Raw genomic sequence first — 22822 nt, 5'->3', positions numbered from 1 at the left:
CCTCAACCTCGCTAGAATTACTGTATATAACTATATGGGACTGAAGCTGGGTGTTGCTGAAAGCAAGTTAAGTTCATTAATTAAATCAACACATAGATTAAATAAATAGATGAAAGAGAGAAAGATGAAAGAGATTCTCCTGGTTCCCTGATCGTCCTCCACGTCTCCTCAGGTCACAAGTGGACTTCAGGAAACTCAAACGTAACGGAGTCATCATCGCAGAATCCCTGGCTCGTTTCATGTACAACCTCTCCGACAAGGTGATCACCTGCGCACACACACACACACACACACACACACACACACACACACACACACACACACACACACACACACACACACACACACACACACACACACACACACAGAACCACATGATTGTAATCATAACTTCTGACTTAATCTCACTTCTCTGTTTCCTCCACCAGGGTTCAGCTAAAGACATCCAGGTCTTCAAGGGCCCAATGGTGAGACACCTACATGTCTGTGTGTGTGTGTGCCTGTGTGTGTGTGTGTTGTTTTGGGAACGCTCCGTTCCTCTGTGTGTGTGTGTGTGTGTGTGTGTGTGTGTGTGTGTGTGTGTCTGTGTGTGTGTGTCTGTGTGTGTGTGTGTGTGTGTGTGTGAGTGCGAGTGTGAGTGTGTGTGCCTGTGTGTATGTATGTGAAGTTGTACTGACCTCTAGTGTCATTTTGGTAGCATTGCAGTGGCAAGATGGCTTCCACCCCAAGTGACTAGATTAGACGCGCACACACGCATACACTAGACACGTGACATTAGACACTTTAACACTACATTATATTTATCTATTTATTAAAGAGATTTGCACTACATTCATACCTCATTTGCACCTTGCCTTAACGTTTTTGTACCTCATTGTCTGCATTTTTACTCACTGTACTTAGATTGTACAGTACTTACTGTAGGTTGTATTTTAGCTTGTATATTATATTGTATATTGTATATTCATTGTATAGTGTTATTCCTCTTTTACTTACTTTTTTACTGTATGAAGCACATTATCAGGGGCTCATACAGAACCAAGCATTTCACTGTAAAGTACATGTACGTTATATGTGACAAATAAAAAACAAACTCACACACACACACACACACACACACACACACACACACACACACACACACACACACACACACACACACACACACACACACACACACACACACACACGCACACTTAATTTCAAACCTTTATTTCAACTTGTAAGACACTAAGGTTTCCCTCATTTACAGCGACGACGAGTTTACAAAACAAGACACCGTTTATCAGCGATTTCATACATATAGACACAATAAATAAGAATAAACAATAGAAAATCTGCTAAGACAGTGGACACACAGTGGTCAGAGATCATACTTTAAAAATGCAGCAAGAGAAGTAAGACGCTTCAGCTCTGCACACACACACACACACACACACACACACACACACACACACACACACACACACACACACACACACACACACACACACACACACACACACACACACACACACATGTACACGCTATCGGGGGTGTAAAGTACTAGAGTAATTGTTTTTGGGGATTTGTACTTTACTCAAGTATTATTAGGTTTGTATACTTGTACTTTTACTCAATTACATTTCAGAGAAAAAAAAACATACTTTTTAATCCTTACATTTAAAAGGCAAACCTACAAAGTACAAATATCGCAGGTCCAACGATTTTAATTAGTACATTTGTTTCTCTGGCCGAACTAACGTTAACGTTATTAACTTATTAATCCTGCGGCCGGACTTTATTTAAAAACAGCCAATCAAATCCCCATCAATGGGAAATGAACCCGCCCATACCCCATGCTGATTGGTCCTTGTGCAAGACTAGAAAGCGGGGATCTTTGATTAAAACACCTGCTATCAGAAGAATAGACAGTCAGAGTGACAAGCTACAGAAGATAAGGATAAGGATATCTTTTATTAATCCCTCACAGGGAAATTCCAGTGACACACACATACAGCTCATCGTCTCATTAACAACATCATATCACAATCATTAAATTTTTTCAGTAACAACGGCACAACATAAATTCAAACAGGCATGTACATTTGTTGACACATATCGACTACAGAATGCTTGAGACACCATATGCGATAGTCGGCTACAGCAACACCGGGGTGTCGTTGCGCCAGTTTTTTTTACATTTTTATTAAGGATAAGGATATCTTTTATTAATCCCAATTCCCAGATGGCCACAAACGATAGTACGAGTGATGAAGAGGACGAAACTTAACATTTCATTGCCCCGGAATATACGTTTTTTTACTTTAACTTTTTAGTAAGTAAGTACATTTCAAAGTAGATTTTTTTTTTTAACTTTTACTCAAGTGAGTTTTTAGCCAGATACTCTGACTTTTACTTGCGTACGATTTATAGACGGTACCCATACTTTCACTTAAGTATAATTTCTGGGTACTTTTTACACTATATATTTTTGAGGCAGGCACATTTACCTCTTCTCAATATTGAAGGGGACCCCCCCCCCCCCCTAAATCTACACCTATGAGTGAAATGTCTTGAGTTGGTACGGTCCTGTGTAGGGGTGTCTGTCTGATGGTACGGTCCTGTAGGGGTGTCTGTCTGATGGTACGGTCCTGTAGGGGGGTGTCTGTCTGATGGTACGGTCCTGTAGGGGTGTCTGTCTGATGGTACGGTCCTGTAGCGGTGGCTGTCTGATGGTACGGTCCTGTAGGTGTGTCTGTCTGATGGTACGGTCCTGTAGGGGTGTCTGTCTGATGGTACGGTCCTGTAGCGGTGGCTGTCTGATGGTACGGTCCTGTAGGTGTGTCTGTCTGATGGTACGGTCCTGTAGGGGTGTCTGTCTGATGGTACGGTCCTGTAGGGGGGTCTGTCTGATGGTACGGTCCTGTAGGGGTGTCTGTCTGATGGTACGGTCCTGTAGGGGTGTCTGTCTGATGGTACGGTCCTGTAGGGGTGTCTGTCTGATGGTACGGTCCTGTAGGGGGGTGTCTGTCTGATGGTACGGTCCTGTAGGGGTGTCTGTCTGATGGTACGGTCCTGTAGCGGTGGCTGTCTGATGGTACGGTCCTGTAGGTGTGTCTGTCTGATGGTACGGTCCTGTAGGGGTGTCTGTCTGATGGTACGTCCTGTAGGGGTGTCTGTCTGATGGTACGGTCCTGTAGGGGGGTCTGTCTGATGGTACGGTCCTGTAGGGGTGTCTGTCTGATAGTACGGTCCTGTAGGGGTGTCTGTCTGATGGCACAGTCCTGTAGGGGTGTCTGTCTGATGGTACGGTCCTGTAGGGGTGTCTGTCTGATGGTACGGTCCTGTAGGGGTGTCTGTCTGATGGTACGGTCCTGCAGGGGTGTCTGTCTGATGGTACGGTCCTGTAGGGGGGTCTGTCTGATGGTACGGTCCTGTAGGGGTGTCTGTCTGATGGTACGGTCCTGCAGGGGTGTCTGTTTGATGGTACGGTCCTGTAGGGGTGTCTGTCTGATGGTACGGTCCTGTAGGGGTGTCTGTCTGATGGTACGGTCCTGTAGGGGTGTCTGTCTGATGGTACGGTCCTGTAGGGGTGGCTGTCTGATGGTACGGTCCTGTAGGTGTGTCTGTCTGATGGTACGGTCCTGTAGGGGTGTCTGTCTGATGGTACGGTCCTGTAGGGGGGTCTGTCTGATGGTACGGTCCTGTAGGGGTGTCTGTCTGATAGTACGGTCCTGTAGGGGTGTCTGTCTGATGGCACAGTCCTGTAGGGGTGTCTGTCTGATGGTACGGTCCTGTAGGGGTGTCTGTCTGATGGTACGGTCCTGTAGGGGTGTCTGTCTGATGGTACGGTCCTGCAGGGGTGTCTGTCTGATGGTACGGTCCTGTAGGGGGGTCTGTCTGATGGTACGGTCCTGTAGGGGTGTCTGTCTGATGGTACGGTCCTGCAGGGGTGTCTGTTTGATGGTACGGTCCTGTAGGGGTGTCTGTCTGATGGTACGGTCCTGTAGGGGTGTCTGTCTGATGGTACGGTCCTGTAGGGGGGTGTCTGTCTGATGGTACGGTCCTGTAGGGGTGTCTGTCTGATGGTACGGTCCTGTAGGGGTGTCTGTCTGATGGTACGGTCCTGTAGGGGTGTCTGTCTGATGGTACGGTCCTTTAAGGGTGTCTGTCTGATGGTACGGTCCTGTAGGGGGCTCTGAAATTGTTGGTTAATATATAGTTACAGGTAAGAAGGATAAATACATGTTTTATACCCCCTTATTTATTTTGTTTACCTCTTTTGGGGAGTGGGTTGTCTTTCATATTAGCTATATTTTTTTGAGGGGGACAACTTTACCTCTTCTCAATATTGAGGGGGACACGACTTGTATGTCATAAATGTCTGGATGTAACAGTACTGTCTATCTGTATGTCGTGTATGTCATAAATGTCATGATGAATTGAAAATGGGGGACCCTGATGTAAACCAGACGAAAGTCTTTCTCTGGTCTGCATCCCCTTAACAATTGTGTGTATTGAGCCGTACTGTATTGTACCCATTCTGCAATCTGTTCATAAACTTTTCAATCAATCAGTCAAACTCTGTCTGTACCGTCACCTTCACCCACACCTCTGTCTGTGCCTCGGTCTTGTCTCAGGACTTCCAGGACAGCCGCTTGTCCAGTCTGATGTCCTTCCTGGCGTCGGTCCCTCGCTCCGCACAGCTGCTGGACAAGGAGCCCCGCCCCGGCCAGCTGGTCCAGTCCCTGGAGCAGGAGTTCAGACACTACCTGTCGCAGGTCCACAGACACACCTTCCGCCAGGACAAGAGGTACACCTGTACCGTACGCACTGCATCTGTATATTATACTATATATATAATATATATATTTATTCTTAACATGTATTATGTATATTAGGGCTGTCACATTATTTTCGAATTTCGAAAATCTAAAATAAAAAGATTTGTCCCAGCCAGGCTGAACATAGCTACTGTAATGGAGACACAAACCCAACCATACCATACCATACCATGCTAGACCATGGCTAGCCCCAGCCAGCCTGAACATAGCTAATGGAGACAAGGCATTATTTGCAGGGTATGGATTGAACACCAGACACCTGCCACATGCTGGTAGATTCAGGCCAGAGAGTTGTCTGAACCCAGCAACCATTGCTCTGAGGTGCTGTTCTGTTATCGAAAACACACCCTGTGCACACACACCCACACACACACACGCACGCACGCACGCACACACATGCCATGCACATATACACACAACCACACACAATCATAAACACCCTCCATAATCTGTTCATTTCAATATATCTGTATTACAGTATATCTTTGTTCTGATGTCTTGTCTGTCTGTCTGTCTCTGCTGTAACATGGTTGTCTCTCTGATGTCTTGTCTGTATGTCTGTCTGTCTCTGCTGTAACATGGTTGTCTCTCTGATGTCTGTATGTCTGTCTCTGCTGTAACATGGTTGTCTCTCTGATGTCTGTATGTCTGTCTCTGCTGTAACATGGTCGTCTCTCTGACGTCTTGTCTGTCTGTCTGTCTCTGCTGTAACACGGTTGTCTCTCTGATGTCTTGTCTGTATGTCTGTCTCTGCTGTAACATGGTTGTCTCTCTGATGTATTGTCTGTATGTCTGTCTCTGCTGTAACATGGCTGTCTCTCTGATGTCTTGTCTGTCTGTCTGTCTCTGCTGTAACATGGCTGTCTCTCTGATGTCTTGTCTGTATGTCTGTCTCTGCTGTAACATGGTCGTCTCTCTGATGTCTGTATGTCTGTCTGTCTCTGCTGTAACATGGTTGTCTCTCTGACGTCTTGTCTGTCTGTCTGTCTCTGCTGTAACATGGTCGTCTCTCTGATGTCTTGTATGTCTGTCTGTCTGTCTCTGCTGTAACATGGTTGTCTCTCTGATGTATTGTCTGTATGTCTGTCTCTGCTGTAACATGGCTGTCTCTCTGATGTCTTGTCTGTATGTCTGTCTCTGCTGTAACATGGTCGTCTCTCTGATGTCTGTATGTCTGTCTGTCTCTGCTGTAACATGGTTGTCTCTCTGACGTCTTGTCTGTCTGTCTGTCTCTGCTGTAACATGGTCGTCTCTCTGATGTCTTGTATGTCTGTCTGTCTGTCTCTGCTGTAACATGGTCGTCTCTCTGATGTCTTGTATGTCTGTCTGTCTGTCTCTGCTGTAACACGGTTGTCTCTCTGATGTATTGTCTGTATGTCTGTCTCTGCTGTAACATGGTTGTCTCTCGGTTCTTCTTTTTTGTAACGCAATATCATGTGTTCCGACACAAAACAAATGTCTGTATCAACAGACAATAAAGAACTGTCTTATCTTATCTTATCTCATCACACTGCAATAGAACATGTTGACGTCACTGTACACAGCAGATTAAGATTAACTTTCACTGATTACTTTCGTTAAAGGGATCCTGACATTACCTTTTATGACCAGATGATTCAGCCAGTGATGATGTACAGGTAAAGGAAGAAACCTCTCGTTTTCATATTATTAACAGGTCTTTTTTCTGTGTTAGTGTAACGGAGGTCTGTGAGTGATATCCACGATGGACTGTGCTGTGAAGTGACTGTGGCAGTAAGCGGTACTGCGACTTAAACTCACTTCCCCTTAAGGGGAGACACTGCAGGTGAATAGGGTAAGAAAATTAACGAATAGATATCACAATGAAACTTCCCCAGTTGATTACTTATATTAAGACAAGACTTTTTTGTATTACAAGTTTTCTGAAATTGTATGTTTAAATATGCAAATGAGGCATGATGTACTTAATTATGCACTAATTTGCATATAATTCCAGGACAGAAATCTGAACATTGGATAAAGCCATTTTCAAAATTACAGTTTCATTTTGTTGACATATTAGAGCCAAAGGTTATTACAGAGGGGATTTTGGATATCTCTTTTTATCACTCCATAAATCAGAAAATACTCCATGCAGTCCATTTTTATGGTAAAATTCCATATTTCGCCATGTTTTTAGGAATACAATGTGATATAAATCAGGGTATGAATGCGATATCAACAAACCCTTCTGTAAATACCTTCAGAACATAGATATGAATAGAACTGGAAGTTTCTGTGTATGTTTGGTGTATGTGAGTGCTACTGAAGTGGAGATTTCTGGCTCAGAGTATGAGGAAAAACTCTTAAAACTCATTTTCGGGAAAACGCCTTCAAAGTTCTGTATTGTAAAATGCCATACTTTTTTTTTTTAAACAGATATTTACAAACACAATACCTAATCAAACCATTAGTAATAGACAACCTAAACACATGCCTGATAACTGAATAATAATAATAATGATGTTATTGAACTGAACAGAACTACACACAGGCTACAAACAGTGTAGTACAGTGTAGTACCCCCTAATAGGCAAAACATATTTGAATAGATATCACTATGAAACTTTCCCAATTTGTTATGTACATATAAACTAAGAAAAAATATATTGCAAGTTTTCTAAAATGTATGTTTATATATGCAAATGAGGCACTTCCCCATTAAATATGTGCACATTTATGGATGCAATAAGGCAAAATGATGTAAAATAAACAACTAAATGTGTGTTATTGACGTTTTATTGTCACTAGTTTCATAGAAGACATGTTTAGGAAGCAAAATATAACAAAATCTCAAAATCAACAAAAAAAGTATATTTGACTATTCACCTGCAGTGTCTCGCCTTAAAAGACACATAGACACGTTACCAAGCTGTGAGTTCACCTGGTCTATACGCGGTGCGGCCGACCAGGGTTCGAAACTCCCTCGGGGCATCGAAAAACTAACACAACGCAGAAGGTGACACACACATTTGTTTGTGGGGCGGCGTGGCTCAGGGGTAGAGCGGGTCGTCCAATGATCGAAGGGTTGGTGGTTCGAATCCCGCTCAAGCCCATGTCCATCCCACTGCCGTTGTGTCCTTGGGCAAGACACTTAACCTACTTGCCTCGTATGAATGTGTATGCATGTGAATGAATGTTGGTGGTGGTCGGAGGGGCCGTAGGCGATGATTATTCGCCACGCTTCCGTGAGTCTGCCTCAGGGCAGCTCTGGCTGCAATTGTAGCTTATCACCACCGGTATGACTGTGTATGAACGAATAATGGACTCTGTGAAGCGCTCTGGTGTCATGAAGAGCGCTATATAAATCCAATCCATTATTATTATTATTATTACATACGATCGGTCACATATGTATGACTCAAATGTCCTCTGTCTGTACCTTCACCTAAACCTAAACCTCTGTCTCTACCTTCACCTACATCTACAGTTTCTTCCCCCTCAAATGTATATACTCTCTTTTTTAGACTCTTGTTGTATCACAAACAGTACTGTATATTTGTAGATCTGGTATGTCATAAATGTCTAGATGTAGCAGTACTGTATGTCATGTATGTCATGTATATGTTACGATGAATTGAAAATGGGGGACCCACGAAAGTCTTTCTCTGGTCTGTATCCCCTTAACAATTGTGTGTATTGAGCCGTACTGTATTGTACCCATTCTGCAATCTGTTAATAAAGTTTTCAATCAATCAATCAATACACCTCTGTTCTTCCTTCTTTGTTTGATCAGAGTGAAGCCTGCAGCCTTCGACCTCTTCCTGGGTGGATGCATCACGGCCTACCTGGGGATCGTCTACTACGCCATCCAGGTGGGTTCCCGTTCAAACTCTGATTGGGTCCAGGTTCAGAAGAAGAGCGACGCACGTGAGGTTCTGAAGAGGCAGCAGGGGAACGTGAGGTTCTGAGGAGGCAGCAGGGGCACGTGGGGTTCTGAGGAGGCAGCAGGGGAACGTGAGGTTCTGAGGAGGCAGCAGGGGAACGTGAGGTTCTGAGGAGGCAGCAGGGGCACGTGAGGTTCTGAGGAGGCAGCAGGGGCACGTGAGGTTCTGAGGAGGCAGCAGGGGCACGTGAGGTTCTGAGGAGGCAGGGGCACGTGAGGTTCTGAGGAGGCAGGCAGGGGCACGTGAGGTTCTGAGGAGGCAGCAGGGGCAGGTGAGGTTCTGAGGAGGCAGCAGGGCCACGTGAGGTTCTGAGGAGGCAGCAGGGGCACGTGAGGTTCTGAGGAGGCAGCAGGGGCACGTGAGGTTCTGAGGAGGCAGCAGGGGCACGTGAGGTTCTGAGGAGGCAGCAGGGGAACGTGAGGTTCTGAGGAGGCAGCAGGGGCACGTGAGGTTCTGAGGAGGCAGCAGGGGCACGTGAGGTTCTGAGGAGGCAGGGGCACGTGAGGTTCTGAGGAGGCAGGCAGGGGCACGTGAGGTTCTGAGGAGGCAGCAGGGGCACGTGAGGTTCTGAGGAGGCAGGGTGGCACGTGAGGTTCTGAGGAGGCAGCAGGGGCCACGTGAGGTTCTGAGGAGGCAGGCAGGGGCACGTGAGGTTCTGAGGAGGCAGGGGCACGTGAGGTTCTGAGGAGGCAGCAGGGGCACGTGAGGTTCTGAGGAGGCAGGGTGGCACGTGAGGTTCTGAGGAGGCAGGCAGGGGCACGTGAGGTTCTGAGGAGGCAGCAGGGGCACGTGAGGTTCTGAGGAGGCAGGCAGGGGCACGTGAGGTTCTGAGGAGGCAGGGGAACGTGAGGTTCTGAGGAGGCAGCAGGGGCACGTGAGGTTCTGAGGAGGCAGCAGGGGCACGTGAGGTTCTGAGGAGGCAGCAGGGGCACGTGAGGTTCTGAGGAGGCAGGCAGGGGCACGTGAGGTTCTGAGGAGGCAGCAGGGGCACGTGAGGTTCTGAGGAGGCAGCAGGGGCACGTGAGGTTCTGAGGAGGCAGCAGGGGCACGTGAGGTTCTGAGGAGGCAGGCAGGGGCACGTGAGGTTCTGAGGAGGCAGGCAGGGGCACGTGAGGTTCTGAGGAGGCAGCAGGGGCACGTGAGGTTCTGAGGAGGCAGCAGGGGCACGTGAGGTTCTGAGGAGGCAGGCAGGGGCACGTGAGGTTCTGAGGAGGCAGCAGGGGCACGTGAGGTTCTGAGGAGGCAGCAGGGGCACGTGAGGTTCTGAGGAGGCAGGCAGGGGCACGTGAGGTTCTGAGGAGGCAGCAGGGGCACGTGAGGTTCTGAGGAGGCAGGCAGGGGCACGTGAGGTTCTGAGGAGGCAGGCAGGGGCACGTGAGGTTCTGAGGAGGCAGGGGGCACGTGAGGTTCTGAGGAGGCAGGCAGGGGCACGTGAGGTTCTGAGGAGGCAGGGGGCACGTGAGGTTCTGAGGAGGCAGGGGCACGTGAGGTTCTGAGGAGGCAGCAGGGGCACGTGAGGTTCTGAGGAGGCAGCAGGGGAACGTGAGGTTCTGAGGAGGCAGCAGGGGCATGTGAGGTTCTGAGGAGGCAGCAGGGGCACGTGAGGTTCTGAGGAGGCAGCAGGGCCACGTGAGGTTCTGAGGAGGCAGCAGGGCCACGTGAGGTTCTGAGGAGGCAGGGTGGCCTAGTGGTAATTCAGCTACTCTCAAGCCCCGCCCTCTTTTCTTGATCCTGGAGGATTCTGGCAACGATGTAACGCAGCAGAATTCAGATTCTGATTCTGATCATTTTATCGTCACAGCTTTTTTTAAATGTTACATACATTCAGAATAAGCGAAAGTGCCTGTTTTTCCCCGGCTCCTCAACCGTAGTAGATTGCAACGCAGCGTTACTTGTATTAGTAACTGTAATTAATGACTGTTTTGGAAATTGTAGTTTGTATTTGTTTGTATCTAGTTTGTATTAATTTGTATCTAGTTTGTATTCATTTGTAGTTTGTTTGTATTCATTTGTAGTTAATTTGTATTCGTTTGTATTAGTCTTCACCTCTTCACGTCTTCATGTCTTCACCTCTTCATGTCTTCATGTCTTCACCTCTTCACCTCTTCATGTCTTCATGTCTTCATGTCTTCACCTCTTCATGTCTTCATGTCTTCACCTCTTCACCTCTTCATGTCTTCATGTCTTCATGTCTTCACCTCTTCATGTCTTCATGTCTTCACCTCTTCATGTCTTCACGTCTTCATGTCTTCACCTCTTCACGTCTTCATGTCTTCACCTCTTCATGTCTTCACCTCTTCATGTCTTCATGTCTTCATGTCTTCACCTCTTCACCTCTTCACGTCTTCATGTCTTCACCTCTTCATGTCTTCACCTCTTCATGTCTTCACGTCTTCACGTCTTCACCTCTTCACCTCTTCATGTCTTCACCTCTTCACCTCTTCACCTCTTCATGTCTTCACCTCTTCACCTCTTCATGTCTTCACCTCTTCACCTCTTCACCTCTTCATGTCTTCACCTCTTCATGTCTTCACCTCTTCATGTCTTCATGTCTTCACCTCTTCATGTCTTCATGTCTTCACCTCTTCATGTCTTCATGTCTTCACGTCTTCATGTCTTCACCTCTTCACCTCTTCATGTCTTCACCTCTTCACCTCTTCACCTCTTCATGTCTTCACCTCTTCATGTCTTCACCTCTTCACCTCTTCACGTCTTCATGTCTTCACCTCTTCACCTCTTCACCTCTTCATGTCTTCACCTCTTCATGTCTTCATGTCTTCACCTCTTCATGTCTTCACCTCTTCACCTCTTCATGTCTTCATGTCTTCACCTCTTCATGTCTTCACGTCTTCATGTCTTCACCTCTTCATGTCTTCACCTCTTCACCTCTTCATGTCTTCACCTCTTCATGTCTTCATGTCTTCACCTCTTCATGTCTTCATGTCTTCACCTCTTCACCTCTTCATGTCTTCACCTCTTCACCTCTTCACCTCTTCATGTCTTCACCTCTTCATGTCTTCACCTCTTCACCTCTTCATGTCTTCACCTCTTCATGTCTTCACGTCTTCATGTCTTCACCTCTTCACCTCTTCATGTCTTCATGTCTTCACCTCTTCATGTCTTCATGTCTTCACCTCTTCACCTCTTCATGTCTTCATGTCTTCACCTCTTCACCTCTTCATGTCTTCACCTCTTCACCTCTTCACCTCTTCATGTCTTCACCTCTTCACCTCTTCATGTCTTCACCTCTTCACCTCTTCATGTCTTCATGTCTTCACCTCTTCATGTCTTCACCTCTTCACCTCTTCATGTCTTCATGTCTTCACCTCTTCATGTCTTCACCTCTTCATGTCTTCACCTCTTCACCTCTTCATGTCTTCACCTCTTCATGTCTTCACCTCTTCATGTCTTCACCTCTTCACCTCTTCATGTCTTCACCTCTTCACCTCTTCATGTCTTCACCTCTTCATGTCTTCACCTCTTCATGTCTTCACCTCTTCACCTCTTCATGTCTTCATGTCTTCACCTCTTCATGTCTTCAACTCTTCACCTCTTCATGTCTTCACCTCTTCATGTCTTCACCTCTTCACCTCTTCATGTCTTCACCTCTTCATGTCTTCACCTCTTCACCTCTTCATGTCTTCATGTCTTCACCTCTTCACCTCTTCATGTCTTCACCTCTTCATGTCTTCACCTCTTCACCTCTTCATGTCTTCACCTCTTCACCTCTTCACCTCTTCACCTCTTCACCTCTTCATGTCTTCACCTCTTCATGTCTTCACCTCTTCACCTCTTCATGTCTTCATGTCTTCACCTCTTCACCTCTTCATGTCTTCATGTCTTCATGTCTTCACCTCTTCATGTCTTCACCTCTTCATGTCTTCATGTCTTCACCTCTTCATGTCTTCACCTCTTCATGTCTTCACCTCTTCATGTCTTCACCTCTTCACCTCTTCATGTCTTCACCTCTTCATGTCTTCATGTCTTCATGTCTTCACCTCTTCATGTCTTCATGTCTTCACCTCTTCATGTCTTCACCTCTTCACCTATTCATGTCTTCACCTCTTCACCTCTTCATGTCTTCACCTCTTCATGTCTTCACCTCTTCATGTCTTCACCTCTTCATGTCTTCACCTCTTCATGTCTTCATGTCTTCACCTCTTCACCTCTTCATGTCTTCACCTCTTCATGTCTTCACCTCTTCATGTCTTCACCTCTTCATGTCTTCACCTCTTCATGTCTTCATGTCTTCATGTCTTCACCTCTTCATGTCTTCATGTCTTCACCTCTTCATGTCTTCACCTCTTCATGTCTTCACCTCTTCATGTCTTCACCTCTTCACCTCTTCACCTCTTCACCTCTTCATGTCTTCACCTCTTCATGTCTTCACCTCTTCATGTCTTCACCTCTTCATGTCTTCACCTCTTCATGTCTTCACCTCTTCATGTCTTCACCTCTTCACCTCTTCACCTCTTCACCTCTTCATGTCTTCACCTCTTCATGTCTTCATGTCTTCATGTCTTCACCTCTTCATGTCTTCATGTCTTCACCTCTTCATGTCTTCACCTCTTCACCTATTCATGTCTTCACCTCTTCACCTCTTCATGTCTTCACCTCTTCATGTCTTCACCTCTTCATGTCTTCACCTCTTCATGTCTTCACCTCTTCATGTCTTCATGTCTTCACCTCTTCACCTCTTCATGTCTTCATGTCTTCACCTCTTCATGTCTTCACCTCTTCATGTCTTCACCTCTTCATGTCTTCACCTCTTCATGTCATCATGTCTTCACCTCTTCACCTCTTCATGTCTTCATGTCTTCACCTCTTCATGTCTTCACCTCTTCATGTCTTCACCTCTTCATGTCTTCACCTCTTCATGTCTTCATGTCTTCACCTCTTCACCTATTCATGTCTTCACCTCTTCACCTCTTCATGTCTTCACCTCTTCATGTCTTCACCTCTTCATGTCTTCACCTCTTCATGTCTTCACCTCTTCATGTCTTCATGTCTTCACCTCTTCACCTCTTCATGTCTTCATGTCTTCACCTCTTCATGTCTTCACCTCTTCACCTCTTCATGTCTTCACCTCTTCACCTCTTCATGTCTTCATGTCTTCATGTCTTCACCTCTTCACCTCTTCATGTCTTCACCTCTTCACGTCTTCACCTCTTCATGTCTTCACCTCTTCACCTCTTCACCTCTTCATGTCTTCACCTCTTCACCTCTTCATGTCTTCACCTCTTCATGTCTTCACCTCTTCATGTCTTCACCTCTTCATGTCTTCACCTCTTCATGTCTTCATGTCTTCATGTCTTCACCTCTTCATGTCTTCACCTCTTCACCTCTTCATGTCTTCACCTCTTCACGTCTTCACCTCTTCATGTCTTCACCTCTTCACCTCTTCACCTCTTCATGTCTTCACCTCTTCACCTCTTCATGTCTTCACCTCTTCATGTCTTCACCTCTTCATGTCTTCACCTCTTCATGTCTTCACCTCTTCATGTCTTCATGTCTTCATGTCTTCACCTCTTCATGTCTTCACCTCTTCATGTCTTCATGTCTTCACCTCTTCACCTCTTCATGTCTTCACCTCTTCATGTCTTCACCTCTTCATGTCTTCATGTCTTCACCTCTTCATGTCTTCACCTCTTCACCTCTTCACCTCTTCATGTCTTCATGTCTTCACCTCTTCACCTCTTCATGTCTTCACCTCTTCATGTCTTCATGTCTTCATGTCTTCACCTCTTCATGTCTTCACCTCTTCATGTCTTCACCTCTTCATGTCTTCATGTCTTCACCTCTTCACCTCTTCATGTCTTCATGTCTTCACCTCTTCACCTCTTCATGTCTTCACCTCTTCACCTCTTCATGTCTTCACCTCTTCATGTCTTCATGTCTTCACCTCTTCATGTCTTCACCTCTTCATGTCTTCATGTCTTCACCTCTTCATGTCTTCACCTCTTCACCTCTTCATGTCTTCATGTCTTCACCTCTTCACCTCTTCACCTCTTCACCTCTTCATGTCTTCACCTCTTCACCTCTTCATGTCTTCACCTCTTCACCTCTTCATGTCTTCACCTCTTCATGTCTTCACCTCTTCACCTCTTCACCTCTTCACCTCTTCACGTCTTCATGTCTTCACCTCTTCATGTCTTCATGTCTTCACCTCTTCACCTCTTCATGTCTTCACCTCTTCATGTCTTCACCTCTTCATGTCTTCACCTCTTCATGTCTTCACCTCTTCACCTCTTCATGTCTTCACCTCTTCATGTCTTCATGTCTTCACCTCTTCATGTCTTCATGTCTTCACCTCTTCATGTCTTCACCTCTTCACCTCTTCACGTCTTCATGTCTTCACCTCTTCATGTCTTCATGTCTTCACCTCTTCATGTCTTCATGTCTTCACCTCTTCACCTCTTCACCTCTTCATGTCTTCACCTCTTCATGTCTTCACCTCTTCATGTCTTCACCTCTTCACCTCTTCACCTCTTCATGTCTTCACCTCTTCACCTCTTCTTGTCTTCACCTCTTCACCTCTTCACCTCTTCATGTCTTCACCTCTTCATGTCTTCACCTCTTCATGTCTTCATGTCTTCACCTCTTCACCTCTTCATGTCTTCACCTCTTCATGTCTTCATGTCTTCACCTCTTCACCTCTTCATGTCTTCATGTCTTCATGTCTTCACCTCTTCACCTCTTCATGTCTTCACCTCTTCACCTCTTCATGTCTTCACCTCTTCATGTCTTCATGTCTTCACCTCTTCATGTCTTCACCTCTTCATGTCTTCACCTCTTCATGTCTTCACCTCTTCATCTCTTCATGTCTTCACCTCTTCATGTCTTCATGTCTTCACCTCTTCACCTCTTCATGTCTTCATGTCTTCACCTCTTCATGTCTTCATGTCTTCACCTCTTCATGTCTTCACCTCTTCACCTCTTCATGTCTTCACCTCTTCACCTCTTCATGTCTTCATGTCTTCACCTCTTCACCTCTTCATGTCTTCATGTCTTCACCTCTTCATGTCTTCACCTCTTCACCTCTTCACCTCTTCATGTCTTCACCTGTCTTCACCTCTTCACCTCTTCATGTCTTCACCTCTTCACCTCTTCACCTCTTCATGTCTTCACCTCTTCATGTCTTCATGTCTTCACCTCTTCATGTCTTCACCTCTTCACCTCTTCACCTCTTCATGTCTTCACCTCTTCACCTCTTCACCTCTTCATGTCTTCACCTCTTCACCTCTTCACCTCTTCATGTCTTCACCTCTTCACCTCTTCACCTCTTCATGTCTTCATGTCTTCACCTCTTCACCTCTTCACCTCTTCATGTCTTCACCTCTTCACCTCTTCATGTCTTCACCTCTTCACCTCTTCACCTCTTCATGTCTTCACCTCTTCACCTCTTCACCTCTTCACCTCTTCATGTCTTCACTTCTTCATGTCTTCACCTCTTCATGTCTTCACCTCTTCACCTCTTCACCTCTTCATGTCTTCACCTCTTCATGTCTTCACCTCTTCATGTCTTCACCTCTTCATGTCTTCACCTCTTCACCTCTTCATGTCTTCATGTCTTCACCTCTTCACCTCTTCTTGTCTTCACCTCTTCATGTCTTCACCTCTTCACCTCTTCATGTCTTCACCTCTTCATGTCTTCACCTCTTCACCTCTTCATGTCTTCATGTCTTCACCTCTTCACCTCTTCACCTCTTCATGTCTTCACCTCTTCATGTCTTCACCTCTTCATGTCTTCACCTCTTCACCTCTTCACCTCTTCATGTCTTCACCTCTTCACCTCTTCTTGTCTTCACCTCTTCACCTCTTCACCTCTTCATGTCTTCACCTCTTCATGTCTTCACCTCTTCATGTCTTCATGTCTTCACCTCTTCACCTCTTCATGTCTTCACCTCTTCATGTCTTCATGTCTTCACCTCTTCACCTCTTCATGTCTTCATGTCTTCATGTCTTCACCTCTTCACCTCTTCATGTCTTCACCTCTTCACCTCTTCATGTCTTCACCTCTTCATGTCTTCATGTCTTCACCTCTTCATGTCTTCACCTCTTCATGTCTTCACCTCTTCATGTCTTCACCTCTTCATCTCTTCATGTCTTCACCTCTTCATGTCTTCATGTCTTCACCTCTTCACCTCTTCATGTCTTCATGTCTTCACCTCTTCATGTCTTCATGTCTTCACCTCTTCATGTCTTCACCTCTTCACCTCTTCATGTCTTCACCTCTTCACCTCTTCATGTCTTCATGTCTTCACCTCTTCACCTCTTCATGTCTTCATGTCTTCACCTCTTCATGTCTTCACCTCTTCACCTCTTCACCTCTTCATGTCTTCACCTGTCTTCACCTCTTCACCTCTTCATGTCTTCACCTCTTCACCTCTTCACCTCTTCATGTCTTCACCTCTTCATGTCTTCATGTCTTCACCTCTTCATGTCTTCACCTCTTCACCTCTTCACCTCTTCATGTCTTCACCTCTTCACCTCTTCACCTCTTCATGTCTTCACCTCTTCACCTCTTCACCTCTTCATGTCTTCACCTCTTCACCTCTTCACCTCTTCATGTCTTCATGTCTTCACCTCTTCACCTCTTCACCTCTTCATGTCTTCACCTCTTCACCTCTTCATGTCTTCACCTCTTCACCTCTTCACCTCTTCATGTCTTCACCTCTTCACCTCTTCACCTCTTCACCTCTTCATGTCTTCACTTCTTCATGTCTTCACCTCTTCATGTCTTCACCTCTTCACCTCTTCACCTCTTCATGTCTTCACCTCTTCATGTCTTCACCTCTTCATGTCTTCACCTCTTCATGTCTTCACCTCTTCACCTCTTCATGTCTTCATGTCTTCACCTCTTCACCTCTTCTTGTCTTCACCTCTTCATGTCTTCACCTCTTCACCTCTTCATGTCTTCACCTCTTCATGTCTTCACCTCTTCACCTCTTCATGTCTTCACCTCTTCATGTCTTCACCTCTTCACCTCTTCACCTCTTCATGTCTTCACCTCTTCACCTCTTCATGTCTTCACATCTTCATGTCTTCACCTCTTCACCTCCTCACCTCTTCATGTCTTCACCTCTTCATGTCTTCACCTCTTCACCTCTTCATGTCTTCACCTCTTCACCTCTTCACCTCTTCACCTCTTCATGTCTTCACCTCTTCATGTCTTCATGTCTTCACCTCTTCATGTCTTCACCTCTTCACCTCTTCACCTCTTCATGTCTTCACCTCTTCACCTCTTCATGTCTTCACCTCTTCACCTCTTCATGTCTTCACCTCTTCATGTCTTCACCTCTTCACCTCTTCACCTCTTCATGTCTTCACCTCTTCACCTCTTCACCTCTTCATGTCTTCACCTCTTCACCTCTTCATGTCTTCACCTCTTCATGTCTTCACCTCTTCATGTCTTCACCTCTTCATGTCTTCACCTCTTCACCTCTTCACCTCTTCACCTCTTCACCTCTTCACCTCTTCATGTCTTCACCTCTTCATGTCTTTACCTCTTCATGTCTTCACCTCTTCATGTCTTCACCTCTTCACCTCTTCATGTCTTCACCTCTTCACCTCTTCACCTCTTCACCTCTTCACCTCTTCATGTCTTCACCTCTTCATGTCTTCATGTCTTCACCTCTTCACCTCTTCACCTCTTCATGTCTTCACCTCTTCATGTCTTCACCTCTTCATGTCTTCACCTCTTCACCTCGTCATGTCTTCACCTCTTCACCTCTTCATGTCTTCACCTCTTCATGTCTTCACCTCTTCACCTCTTCACCTCTTCATGTCTTCACCTCTTCATGTCTTCACCTCTTCATGTCTTCACCTCTTCACCTCTTCATGTCTTCACCTCTTCATGTCTTCACCTCTTCATGTCTTCACCTCTTCATGTCTTCACCTCTTCATGTCTTCACCTCTTCACCTCTTCATGTCTTCACCTCTTCACCTCTTCATGTCTTCACCTCTTCATGTCTTCACCTCTTCACCTCTTCATGTCTTCACCTCTTCATGTCTTCACCTCTTCATGTCTTCACCTCTTCATGTCTTCCTCCTCAGAACTTTGGGTTCCTCTACTCCAGGATCAAAATGGTGGTGAAGACGAAGCTTCAGTGAGACGTGTTCCCTCCTCCGTCTCTCCCTCTCCCAGCGACACTCTGGAGACGAGGACAACGGCTGTTTTATAACAATAATGTCTTTATTATTTCCCAACTCTGTTGAATAAAAAAACATGTTCAAACTTGGTCTGATAAGACTCTGAGTTAAAGTATCAAGTGAAGGCTGGTGAAGTGTTGAAGATTCTCTGAAGAAACACTTCAAACTGAATCTGATGCAAAAAAAAGGTTTATATGTGTTTCACAAAAGTTTCACATCAAATAAGCGTGAGTCAGCCTCATATTCAGTATACTCCTATTCAGTATACTCCTATACAGTATACTCATATTCAGTATATTCATATACAGTATACTCCTATACAGTATACTCCTATACAGTATACTCATATTCAGTATATTCATATACAGTATAATGTATCAAAAGGACTGGATCTCCAACACAAACAGAATCTGACGCAGAAAAGGTTTATTTGAGTTTCACAAAAGTTTCACATCAAATAGTTTCAAGTTTCAAGTTTCTTTAATAGTAAAATACAGAATACTTTTCCATGAAATGCTTCTTTCTGTATGAGCTCCTGTGAGTGTGCTAGATACAATAGATACAAAGTATAAAATAGAAAAAGTCAAGAGTACTAAAAAAAAAGTGTTCAGTCAATCAATATACATATAGTATACAATACAGAGTAAAAAAAAGAGTAACAGTGAGGTACAATGCAGCAATGGGATCAGGTACAACTTAGGGTAAGGTGCAATGAGGCATGAATTGTAGTGCAAATCTCTTTGTTAATAAATACAAAGTGTGTTAATGTTAGGGTTTGAAACCGACCTCAACAGCACGGCACAGACAGGTAGTTCAGAGTTAGCCAAACACTAGGGCGTATTTATTTACAGAGTCAAAAAGAGTCAAGTAACAATTCTGAACAACAAAAAAGGAGACTGCCGTCGGCAGAGTTATCTGCGGCTCTGCAGATCCTCTCGGTGTTAGAGGTGGGGAATCGGCGTTGACGCCGTTGCGGCTCTGCAGATACTCCCAGCTTCAACTCGGAGTGGAAACGGAGAGAGAGAGAGAGATCAACAACAGTCCAACAGTACACAGAGGCAGTATAGTTCAGTCCCCCCTTAGCTGAGTCCAGAACGAAACAAAATGGTATTTCTTCAGTGTTTATCCAAAACACACAATTTAGCTGAGTCCAGTGCAAACAAAAACGATACTCTTCAGTGTTATCCAAACACACAAAAACAGATAATCCAAAAAGGGTTTGGTTCCAACTCACCAAAGCGCAAACGCGTAAAGCGGGCAACGAGGCGCAGCTCCAAACGGAGGATCAAGGTATTCACCAGCGGCAATCCAAAGATGTCCTGGAGGGAAAGTAGACGAGGCACAACAACGAGGGGAAAGCAGGCAGAAGCAGTAGTATTCAAACCAGTAGTACTCAAAACGACCCGACATCGATTGAAAGAAGGTCCCAGTATATGAAGCCTCTGGAGCGCTAATCACAAACTATGACAAACTATGATGTGCTCGAATTGGTAATCGCTCCAGAAGCGTGTGGCGGGGAATGCACCAATCAACACAGTACCTTAAAGGAGCGTGTGGCGGGGAATGGACCAATCATCACAGTACCTTAAGAAGCGTGTGGCGGGGAATGAACCAATCCTCACAGTTAAAGTGTTTAAAGTGAGTAGAGTGGGTGTTACGGTGAGTGTTTATTTAGGGTGCTTTCACACCAGAGCTGTTTGGTCCGGACTATCGGACCAGAGTTTGTTTCCTCGGATAGTCCGCTTTGTTTGGGGTGGTGTGAATGCTCAGTCGAACTCTGGTGCGGACCAAACACGCAAACTCTGGTCCGCCTGAAAACGTAGGTCTCGGTTCGCTTCATCGGACCAAACGCAAGACCAAATATAGGAAGTGACCTGATAAACTGTGCATCTTTGGTAGAAGGAAACAAAACAAACACTGCGGTAAACATGTCTCGTGGACAGACGTGGGCGAATGACCAGGTGAAAGTCCTGATAGAAATATGGGCAGAAGACCAAATTAAACAGCTACTTGTGGGCACTCATAAAAACAACGCAGTGTACAAGTTGTTTAGCGAGAGGATGGTGGTAATGGGCTTCAGTAGAACAATGGATCAATGCCACGTCAAAATAAAAAAACTGCGTCAGCAATATATTAATAAATAAGCAGAGAATTAAATTAGATGTCCATAACATTTGTGTTTTTAATTAGCATAGCCGAAATAAATATGAATTCAAGAAGTTAAATACTGAATTAATTACACATTTATTAACAGGCTGAAAGTTAAAACGAATAACAGGCTGAAAAAACAATTAGACTATTTAATATAGGCTAAATACAGTGCGTAAAATATAGGCTACGCGGTGCGTAAAAGGCAACTTTGGCTATAGCCTTCTAAAACGATTGAATAGGCTAAACTTCGTTTTGGCTTCTTGAATTCACATTTCTTTGGTTTGCAGTGGTGCAGCTGCAGGCCAATGTTCCAAGACATATTACATTTGTCTCACTCATACACACACACACACGCACACACACACACACACACACCACACACCACACACCACACACCACACACCACACACCACACACACCCCACACACACCACACACACACACACACGCATTAGGGCTTGCAGTCACGCACACACATTTCCACTCTATTGTGTCCAATAGACGAGCGGCCTTTTCGACCGCGTGACATTGTTCAGAAAGTTTGGTGCGCTTGACAAATTGCAATGTGAATGCAGACGGACCAAATGAAGAATGCAACAATGTTGCAACTTCACCCCCCGAATCGCACAGAGTCCGCCAAAACTATATGTGAAAGCACCCTTAAAGTGAGTGTGTGCGTGTGGATGTGTGTGCTGTGAGTGTAGATGATGCGTTGTTAAATAGTGTCATTGTCGTTGAGCATCCTGATGGCCTGGGGATAGAAGCTCCTTCTGAGTCTCTCTGTACTGGCCATGAGACTCCGGTATCGCTTGCCTGACCGCAGCAGTTCAAAGAGGCAGTTGTTTGGGTGACTAGAGTCTTTGATTATTCTCTTAGCCTTGCTCCTGCAACTCTTGTTGTAAATATCCTGGAGAGTGGGAAGCCCAGCTCCAATTGTGCATTCGGCTGAACGGGCCACTCTCTGTAGTCTGCTACGGCCTTGTGCGGTGCTATTCCCAAACCAGGAGGTGATATTACCAGTCAGGATGCTCTCTATTGTGCATGAGTAGAAGTTCTTGAGTATCTTCTGACTCACTTTGAACTTCCTTAGGCGCCTAAGGAAGTAGAGGCGTTGCCGTGCCTTTTTCACTACACTGTCAATGTGTGTGGTCCATGTCAAGTCCTCTGATATGTGGACTCCGAGGTACTTAAAGCTGTTCACTCTCTCAACCGGTGCCCCGTCGATGCTGAGGGGGCTGTAGTCCCTGGCCCCCGTCCTCCTAAAGTCCACAATCATCTCTTTTGTTTTGCTGACGTTCAGGGAGAGGCAGTTCTCCTGACACCACCGCGCCAGATCCTCTACCTCTTCCAGGTAGGCCCTCTCGTCGTTTGCAGAGATAAGGACTACCACTACTGTGTCGTCAGCAAATTTGATGATTGTGTTGTGATGGGCAAGCTACTTGTAGCTAGCTACTTTGCCCATCACTTTGTCTGAGTCAGCCTGGAACTGACTGACTTTCTGTCTAAAATGTCCCTTTTTATGCTCCACAATCCCTCTTTTTGGAAAGGTCACAACCATTTCTAATAATGTGCCAATCATAGTTTTGGAAGTAATGGTGTCAAGGCCATGACTCACAATTTTGTACATGTGTGACTAGGTGGTAAATGATGCATTTATATATAACAGCTTTTATCCAAAGCGCTTTACAATTTGTTACTCACATTTTACCCATTCACTCACACATTCACACACCGACGGAGACCATGCAAGGTGTGAACCCTTAACCCTAAGGGGTTAAGTGTCTTGCTC

The 22822-nt window shown here is 45.5% G+C and overlaps 1 protein-coding gene across 1 annotated transcript in view; it reads left to right on the top strand.

Annotated features, from left to right (window-relative positions):
* Positions 1 to 18844, top strand: part of LOC311230769 (BOS complex subunit ncln-like) — a gene marked incomplete at both ends in the record, with an annotated part of 22311 nt that extends 3467 nt beyond the window's left edge. The window contains 6 exons of the mRNA XM_084317127.1: positions 173 to 260; positions 429 to 467; positions 4623 to 4795; positions 6410 to 6463; positions 8581 to 8659; positions 18788 to 18844. Of these exons, the coding sequence (XP_084173253.1) occupies positions 173 to 260; positions 429 to 467; positions 4623 to 4795; positions 6410 to 6463; positions 8581 to 8659; positions 18788 to 18844 (490 nt within the window). The remainder of the gene's footprint in view (positions 1 to 172; positions 261 to 428; positions 468 to 4622; positions 4796 to 6409; positions 6464 to 8580; positions 8660 to 18787) is intronic.
* Between the last annotated feature and the right edge of the window lie 3978 nt (positions 18845 to 22822).

Source organism: Notolepis coatsorum (genome assembly GCF_963971535.1).
Source record: "Notolepis coatsorum genome assembly, chromosome: 6".
Classification (NCBI taxonomy): Eukaryota; Metazoa; Chordata; class Actinopteri; order Aulopiformes; family Paralepididae; genus Notolepis; species Notolepis coatsorum.
The sequence above is the reverse complement of the archived record's forward strand: the minus strand, read 5'-3'. Positions and strand labels throughout refer to the sequence as shown.